At 39.3% G+C, this 9,804-nt stretch overlaps 1 protein-coding gene across 1 annotated transcript; it reads left to right on the top strand.

Moving 5' to 3' along the window:
- Positions 1-4,967: 4,967 nt before the first annotated feature.
- Positions 4,968-5,921, top strand: LOC104674934 (olfactory receptor 2F1-like). The gene has a single exon (XM_010379419.1). It carries the CDS (start codon positions 4,968-4,970, stop codon positions 5,919-5,921), a length of 954 nt encoding a protein of 317 aa, XP_010377721.1.
- The last annotated feature ends 3,883 nt before the right edge of the window (positions 5,922-9,804 follow it).

The following is a 9,804-nucleotide window of genomic DNA, read 5'->3' as shown; positions in this document are numbered from 1 at the left end:
TTTTTCTTTATCTATCATAAATTCCTAGAGGAACTCCATGAGTATAGACAAAAGGTATACTTAAATATTAATTTTTAAAACCAAGCCAATAGCCTTGGAAATAGTCACCTTATATGTTAAGAGTGTTCAGTTAATACATCAATAAAAATTATTCAAGTATTAGCAGCCTGTTTTAATAAAACACTCCACTAGATGCCACAATTAATAAAATGAAAGCTAGATGTAGGACAGGACTGGATTTTGGATGACATGGAAACATTTCAGCCAAGGATAAATTAATTTTTAAACACAGACATCATAGAAATGTTTGTACATAAAAGTGAATAAAATAAGTTCATACTTTGCATGATTGATTTGGAAGTAGGCCGGGCGCGGTGGCTCAAGCCTGTAATCCCAGCACTTTGGGAGGCCGAGATGGGCGGATCACGAGGTCAGGAGATCGAGACCATCCTGGCTAACACGGTGAAACCCCGTCTCTACTAAAAAATACAAAAAACTAGCCGGGCGAGGTGGTGGGCGCCTGTAATCCCAGCTATTCCAGAGGCTGAGGCAGGAGAATGGCGTAAACCCGGGAGGCGGAGCTTGCAGTGAGCTGAGATCCGGCCACTGCACTCCAGACTGGGCGACAGAGCAAGACTCCGTCTCAAAAAAAAAAAAAAAAAAAAAATTGGAAGTAGAAGGTAGAATGCTTGGAGTGAGTGGAGATTACATCATAGACATTGCAAGAAAGGTCTTATACTCTATAAAATGGGAATGATGAGGGCAAAGGGAAGTGTAGATGAAGATTAAGAGGAAGATGAATGATAAGCAATAGAAGATATAAAGGAAGAGGATTTACTCATGGGGAGGAGGAGGGAAAAATAAAAGATGGTTCATTGGAAGAGTGGGACAAATCTAATTCTGTTGATAGAAATAAAGAGGACACGGTGGAATTTCATTTGTGGATAGGGGACTACAGGCATTTGTGAGACATTTAGGAAACATCCATTCAGCTTTCGCAGAATGCATTTGGAATTTTGGAGGGAAATCTAGAAGGTAAATGTGAAACTGAGAGTGAACCATATAGAGCTGATATTAATTATTATAGCTAGAAATAACAAGCCTTCCAAGAAAAACTTTAGAAGTAGAGTCCAACTTTTGAGCACAGAACCTTAGCAAATGCTCATAGAACGGAACAGGAGGACTAAGAAGGTTAAGAATGCTCACAAGGCAAATCGATTGGAGGAAGATCAGGACAGAAGTACACGACAGAGTTGTGACTTTGAAGGAACAAATAGGTAACATTGTTAAAAGCTGAGTGAAGAATGCAAATAGAATAAAATTCTCTGGAATTGCTGATGACAAGTTGTCAGTAACCTTTAAGTTTTCAAATTCGGCCGGGCGCGGTGGCTCACGCCTGTAATCCCAGCACTTTGGGAGGCTGAGGCAGGCAGATCACCTGAGGTCAGGGGAGACCAGCCTGGCCAACATGGTAAAACCCCAAAATGCCAAAAATTAGCCAGGCGTAGTGGTGGGCTCCTGTAATCCCAGCTACTCGGGAGGCTGAGACAGGAGAATCGCTTGAACCTGGGAGGCAGAGGTTGTGGTGAGCCAAGATTGAGCCACTGCACTCCAGCCTGGGTGACAGAGCGAAACTCCATCTCAAAAAAAAAAAAAAAAAATTCAAATTCTATAGATTAGTGAGGGTAGAAATTTCCACGGCTAAGGGATGAATATCAGGAAATAAATCCAGAAAATGGATTCTAGTCATTAGGGATGTGAAATGAAGGGGGATTTAGAATGCTATCTATATGCTAAAGCTTCCTAAATATTTTCTGTATATTTTCTTTTATAATGAGGGAGAAGGAGTTGCTTGGGAGCAAGAGGAACGTGAGGATGGTAGGAGAGGAGGAGTAAATGGTTAAAGAAGATTCTGAAAGAGAGAGCGTGAAATTAAGACTAAGGATCATCAGTAAATAATGGACACCTGCCTGTTCCAGCGCTCCTGTAGGAACTTTAGTCCTCCAACTCCTTTAATTTCACCCAGGACCTTTCAGCTGGCCAGTATTAGGCACATTTCACACATGAAGATTATGAGGCTCAGCGACGCTAAGTATCTTGCTCCAAGTCTCAGGAAGCAGAACAAACAGATGTGGGTCCACAACAGAAGCTGTTAGACTCTGAAGTTCACATTTTCTCTGAGATGAGACACTGTCACTCATTTGTAATGTGACAAGGACTATAGTGGAGACGTGTAGGGTGGCTGAGAGGAGCACAGTGAGTCACGGGCTTGCAGGGTCTCCCGTCCGGCAGAGGAGAAAATGATCTGGTGACAATCACTGTGTCTGTGTCTTTTTCACCACTGATGAGCAAATGCTTCGAGAACAGGGAAGGGTGATATTCACCCTGAAATCAGCATCTAGCAAAGATGGCATTGCAAAGATATTTGCCTAATTAGTGGAAAAAATGTCTACTTCTGGTGCACATCTTCTATTTATTCAACAAGAGTTGGAAGTTATTTTTAAGTAAAATATATACTTGAGGCTATAGAATTTAAATTAGAATGTCTTCTTTGAGGCAATCAGATGTATTCTCAGGTGGGTCAGGATTGAAGAAAAGCACCCTGAGGGGTGCTGGTGGGAGCATCAGGACAGAGCAGTAAAGGCGGAAGTGTTGGAGGAGGAAGAAACTTTTGAGGAGAACATTATGGGAGAGTTTAGAAAAAATAAATGTGACTCTGAACCATGAAGGAGACGAGCATTTCTGGAACTACATGTTTCGTTCAATACTTTATTGAGTAAGAGACTTGTGGCATTGACAGTCTTTCTCGTGTAGCTAAGACACTCTAGTTTGCCCTGCTTCTGCCCTCAATGCCCCCGTCTCCTTTCTCTCCTAGTTTCCCTTACTGTGTACACTGCAATAAAAGAAACGTTAGTGAGCAGGTGGACATGAAATAAGGAGTCAGTTCTAAAACATTTTCAAATGTAACCTGCTTCTGTTTAAGGTTCACAGTTGATGATGTAGCACATTAGTTTTACTGAAAAAGCATTTGCAAAATAAAACATCAGGGAATCTCCATTCCAAAACACATCTTCCCTGCTGAAGACAGGGAAGAAGAGTCTTTAAACACCTGCTTTGGCTTCATCCCTTGTGTCTAAAACGTCTAAGCATTCATCTTTTTGTCTGCTTTCTTTTAAACCCGTATTTAAAGGATAGATTTTTAACAGTAGCAAGTTGAAAAGAGAAATTTACAAAGAACAAGATGCCATCACAATGTCCTCCTTTATCCCACTGATGATTGAAGAAACCAAAGCCTATCAAAAAGGCCAGTGAGTCCTCAAAGCATCCAAGCCTTCAGATCTATCAGAGGTTGCTATCAATTTATATTTGATTTTGTGGAGGGTATGTGACAGCAAACATATTTGCTACTTTACCCCAAGGCAGAAGTACTACCAATTAGTGTACACCAAGTACTTTCCTATAACCTATCTAAGTTTGACCTTAAATGTAACCAAGAGTCATTTAATAGTAATCTGTCTTAGGCATGAAACTTGTCACTAAACAAAAATCACCTACCTGCTAGATAAAACCTAGGTTCTCTGATTCCAGGCTCTTTCCACAAGACCCTTGCCTTTTCCCAATGTTTTCTTTGGTAAATGATACATATATTTCATCGAGTTGAGTCTAGTTCATGGATTTGAGATACTTTCCAATTATCTGTCTTTGCTGTTTATCATTTTTCAGACAATTGTCCATTACCATGCTTTTCTTGCACTGGAATCAAGGGAAGATGGTAAGAATGTAGAATTCCTAAAACTGTACTACATTATTTCCAGGCTTTCACTGACGTCTCTGAGACAAATCATGTCCTTATTTAGAGACCGGCCTGTCTCTCTGAAGCAGAGTAGATATAATGCAGTTGGAATCCAGGTTGTTAGCCTCATGAATAATCTAAAGACTGAGGCTAGCACTGGTGGCTCATATACATATGTATTCTTAAAAAGTTATTTTTGATGGGCTTGTCTTTTTTTCTTGTAAATGTGTTTAAGTTCTTTGTGGATTCTGGATATTAGCCCTTTGTCAGATGGATAGATTGCAAAAATTGTCTCCCATTCTGTAGGTTGCCTGTTCACTCTGATGCTAGTTTATTTTGCTGTGCAGAAGCTCTTTAGTTTAATTAGATCCCATTTGTCAATTTTGGCTTTTGTTGCCATTGCTTTTGGTGTTTTAGTCATGAAGTCTTTGCCCATGCCTATGTCCTGAATGGTATTGCCTAGGTTTTCTTCTAGAGTGTTTATGGTTTTAGGTCTTACATTTAAGTCTTTAATCCATCTTGAGTTAATTCCTGAAGGATCTGGAACCAGAAGTACCATTTGACCCAGCGATCCCATTACTGGGTATATACCCAAAGGATTAGAAATCATTCTACTATAAAGATACAGGCACACATATGTTTATTGCAGCACTATTCACAATAGCAAAGACTTGGAACCAACCCAAATGCCCATCAATGATTGACTGGATAAAGAAAATGTGGCACATATACACCATGGAATACTATTCAGCTATAAAAAAAAAATGAGTTCATGTTCTTTGCAGGGACATGGATAAAGCTGGAAACCATCATTCTCAGCAAACTAACACAGGAACAGAAAACCAAACACCACAAGTTCTCACTAATAAGCGGGAGTTGAACAATGAGAGCACATGGACACAGGGAAGGGAACATCACACACCAGGGCCTGTCGAGGGGTGAGGGGCTAGGAGAGGGATAGCATTAGGAGAAATAGCTAATGTAGACGACGGGTTGATGGGTGCAGCAAATCACCATGGCACGTGTATACCTATGTAACAAACTTGCACATTCTGCACATGTATCCCAGAATTTAAAGTATAATAAAAAAAGAAAAAAGTTATTATTATGGTTACTCAACAGCTTCTGTTTTTTTCTGACTCTCTCCACAGATTAATAATCCTTGAATATTTTAATGGGAACAGATAACCAGACTTGGGCGAGTGAATTTATTCTCCTCACCCTGTCCAGTGACTGGGATGCTCACGTCTCCCTCTTTGTCCTATTCTTGGTCATGTACATGGTGACCATGCTGGGGAACTGTCTCATTGTCCTTCTGATCAGACTGGACAGCCGACTTCACACTCCCATGTATTTCTTTCTCACCAACCTCTCCCTTGTCGATGTCTCCTATGCCATAAGCATAGTCCCTCAGCTGCTGGCACATTTTCTTGCAGAACATAAAGCCATCCCTTTGCAGAGCTGTGCAGCCCAATTATTTTTCTCCCTGGCCTTGGGTGGGATTGAGTTTGTTCTCCTGGCAGTGATGGCCTATGACCGCTATGTGGCTGTGTGTGACCCCCTGCCATACTCGGCCATCATGCATGGAGCGCTGTGTGCTAGGTTGGCCATCACATCCTGGGTCAGTGGATCCATTAACTCTCTCATGCATACCACCATCACCTTTCAGCTGCCCATGTGCACAAACAAGTTTATTGATCACATATTCTGTGAAATTCTAGCTGTGATCAGGCTGGCTTGTGTGGACACCTCCTCCAACGAGGTCACAATCATGGTATCTAGCATTGTTCTTCTGATGACACCCTTGTGTCTGGTTCTTTTGTCCTACATCCGGATCATCTCCACCATCTTAAAGATCCAGTCCAGAGAAGGAAGGAGGAAAGCCTTCCACATGTGTGCCTCTCATCTCACGGTGGTTGCCCTGTGCTATGGCCTGGCCATTTTCACTTACATCCAGCCCCACTCCAGTCTCTCTGTCCTTCAGGAGAAGTTGTTCTCTCTCTTTTATGCCATTTTGACACCAGTGCTGAACCCTATGATTTACAGTCTAAGAAATAAAGAGGTGAAAGGCACCTGGAAGAAACTATTATGGAAATTCTCTGGGTTAACATCAAAGCTGGCAACTTGACTCGTCAAGATGACTTAGAGAAAACAGCTTTGCCTCAGTGTTCTCCACCCAACTTAGATCTGACAGGCATAAACTACGTTGCCCTGGCAACTAGGAAGGAGATGACGTAGCATGTACTGTGGATGTTATGTAGGAGGCTGAATTGTTGAGTTGGGGAGTGAGATGTGCGGTATTTTTATGTCATAGCAGCATGATAAGTGGAGTATGGCATTGCCCCCTTAGACCTGCCACACTTATTTAGTCTCCATTTCTTTGTCTTGGTAGTAATTGGAAGAAACTGTACTATATTATTGTACTGTTGGGTTTGTTACATTGTTTGTAATCATGGACCTATTCCTAGATCTTACACTGAATAACTGGTTATTTTTCCATATTTCAGAAAGGTTATATTTTGGTCAAATGCATTTTCACAATTGAAAGTTTGTTCACAATAATACGTGATGTAAGTAGCCACATGCATTATATTTGTGATTCGTGGAGAAACATCAATTAAAGATCTTGTTTCACTCTGATCACAATATAACCAAAGGTTGTTTGTACACAATGACAGTATTGGCTAAGGAAAAGCTGAGCCTCAGTAGCTGCTAAATAGTGAATGCACACTTTTGCAAGAAAATTATTGCATATGCATGGGATCTCATTTAAAATCCTAAAGCAGTCTAATCTCTGAAAATTCAAGGAACTCTTTATCTGAAATTTTGGAAAGAAAATAAATAAATAAACAATGAGATAGATGTATAAAATACAAAAGATGTAGTTAATTTCAGAAAAACAGGTTCCTTGGACAAGCCAATGAATAACAATATGGTTTTAATATGAAGTTTTGAAAATCAGGATCAGTCAGTCTGCTGTGTAGAAATCACCCTTATGTCCATTTTAAGAGCCTTCTTCTACCCCACCTCACACACATGCAATAAGACTCTATTCAACCTTTGTAAATCTAGTGATCTGGGATTTCTGAGAGTGTAACTCACCTTTGGTGAAAAACCTAAATATGGTTAAAAAAAAATTGGAAAGAAATACTTAGAGGACAGGGAAGAAAAAGAAAGAGAAAAATATATAATGATAATGAGTCTTCTTACTTGCTTAAAGAGTCTCAAAAGGGGGACCCTCCTTGCCTTTGTGTCTTCGTTAGTTCATTTGATTTGCAGTTTTTCCATTTATGAACATATTATCACATAGTCTCAGAGTCAAAAGAAAGTTGAAGGCTCATACGTTCCAAAATCCATTTGACATGTCAATTTTAGCATAAGATTGACCTATTTCTAAATTTTGTGAGATAGGCAGACATCCTAAAAGGAGTCAGTGATACTGGACTGAATTTTCATTGGTATTAATTCAATAAATATTAATGGAATTTCTTTTAATGTGTGAATATGAATGATTCATGAGACACTACACTCAGTAAGATACAGTTCTTGCAATCAAGGATATGACCACATAGTAGGAAAGACAGGCAATGAAGCCATTATAATGCAATGAGATAGATGTTACAGTGGGAGTAAGCCCAAGGGCTTGTAGGAGTCAACTGGCATGCTTTCAGAGGACTTGGTATATGACGGAAACCTTGGACTAAGATCTGAAAGCTGAGAACGTGTTATCCACATGACAAACAACCTGACCAAAGAATAACCTGTGCAAAAAGCTAGGAGAAAGCACGGAACTACACGAATGTCGGGTGGGGGTGACGGACAGTCATGAGGTTGACCCAGCAATCCCACTGCTAAGATCTTTCCAAAGGAAAAGAAGTCATTATATGAAAAAGACACTTGCACATGAGTGTTTATAGCAGCACAGTTCACAATTGCAAAGATGTGGAACCAACCTAAGTACCCATTGACTAATGAGTGGATAAAGAAAATGTGGTATTATAAACACCATGGAATACTACTCAGCCATTAAAGGGAATTAGATAATGTCTTTTGCAGCGAATTGGATAGAGTTGGAGGCCATTATTCTAAGTGAAGTAACACAGGAGTGGAAAATCAAAAACCGCATGTTCTCACTTATAGGTGGGAGCTAAGCTATGAGTACACAAAGGCATGTAGAATGACATCATGGACTTTAGAGAAAGGGGAGAGTGGAAAGGGGACCAGGAATTAAAAAAAACTGCACATTAGGTACAATGTACATTACTAGGGTGACAGGTGCAATAAAATCCCAGAATTCACTACTATGTAATCATCCATGTAACAACAACAACAACAACAACAACAACAAAACACTTGTACCCCAAAAGCTATTGAAATAAAAAAATTTAAAAAAAGAAGTATAGGCAAGGGTTAAACCATGTAGGGCTTTGAAGGCGAAATTGTGTTTGAACTTTTTCCTGATAGCAAAATGGATATATTAAAGGATTTTAAGCAGGTAAATTGCTTGATATAATAATATTATTTTTAAAAGATCACTAGCAAATTAATAAGAGGAGAAAAGAGTAGGCCGGGCGTGGTGGCTCAAGCCTGTAATCCCAGCACTTTGGGAGGCCGAGACGGGCGGATCACGAGGTCAGGAGATCAAGACCATCCTGGCTAATACGGTGAAACCCCGTCTCTACTAAAAAATACAAAAAACTAGCCGGGCAAGGTGGCGGGTGCCTGTAGTCCCAGCTACTCGGGAGGCTGAGGCAGGAGAATGGCGTAAACCCGGGGGGCGGAGCTTGCAGTGAGCTGAGATCCGGCCACTGCACTCCAGCCTGGGCGACACAGCGAGACTCCGTCTCAAAAAAAAAAAAAAAAAAAAAAAGAAAAGAGTAGAGGCAGAGAAGTCTGCTAGCGAGTCGTTCCAGTAATGCTGATTATATAATAAATGAATCTGAACTAAAGTTGTGGCAGTGGGGAAAGAGAAAAGTAAATGAAGACATGCACAATATGACAATGTTACTGGGGATTAAACCCTACCTAGGATGATTGCTTGCTGGCTTAGCACCAGTGTCCGGTTCACACTTAGCACTAATTAAATACTTTACTGAATGAATAAAACATCAAACAAAAATGCTTTCTGAAAAATCAGTTTTAAAGGCTTTTCTACTCAGGCTGATGACAAATACAATAAAGACAGATATGCTAGTTTAACATAATTGGCTGATTTTATACAGCACTTATATCTTTTATTCCACAAGTGTATTATTAAATGATAGAGAACATCTAATACAACCATTTCTACAGAACTAGGAGATGAATTTCTAAGAATGAAAGATTTTACAGACTCCATCTTTTATACCCACCCCAACAGTCTAACTCTGAAAAGGAGAAAGCCAATGACTTTCCTCACAAGGATATACTAATATTTTGTTAAACATTTTTCAGTCTATGATTGTAAAGAATATTGATCTTGGGTTTTTTTCTTGTGATGTCTTTGTGTGGTTTTGGTATCAGATCAAGACTAACTTCATACAATAAATTGGATATTGTTCCCTCCTCTTCAATTTTTTGAAAAAGTTTGGAATGATTTGGTGAAAATTCTTCATTAAACGTTTAGTAGAATTTATCTATGAGGGCATCTAAGTCTACATTTTTCTTTGTTCAAGGTTAATTGATTATTAATTCAATTTCTTCACTTATGGATCTATTTTCTGTTCTTCATAAGTCAGTTTTAATTGCTTCTAAGAATTTTTCAATTTTGTTTAGGTTATTAAGTTTGTAGGATATAATTGTTCACATTATTATCATATAATCCGTTTCATTTATTTGAGGTCAGTCATCATACTACTTCATTCCTGCTTTCAGTAATTTGAATTTATTTTTTTCTTGGCTAGTTCAGCTAAAATGTAAAAAAAAAATTGCTGTTTTCAAAAAACCAGCTCTTAGTTCTGTTGATTTTTCTAGTTTTTCTTTCCTTAATTTCATTTATTTCTGCTGTAATTTTCATCATTTCCCTTTTTCTG

This window comes from Rhinopithecus roxellana, chromosome 6 (assembly GCF_007565055.1).
Source record: "Rhinopithecus roxellana isolate Shanxi Qingling chromosome 6, ASM756505v1, whole genome shotgun sequence".
Lineage (NCBI taxonomy): Eukaryota > Metazoa > Chordata > Mammalia > Primates > Cercopithecidae > Rhinopithecus > Rhinopithecus roxellana.
This window is presented reverse-complemented; position numbering and strand designations above follow the sequence as displayed.

Bases quoted from the DNA above. Each gene is read 5' to 3' on its own strand.
- LOC104674934 (XM_010379419.1), top strand. From the start codon at position 4,968: ATGGGAACAGATAACCAGACTTGGGCGAGTGAATTTATTCTCCTCACC.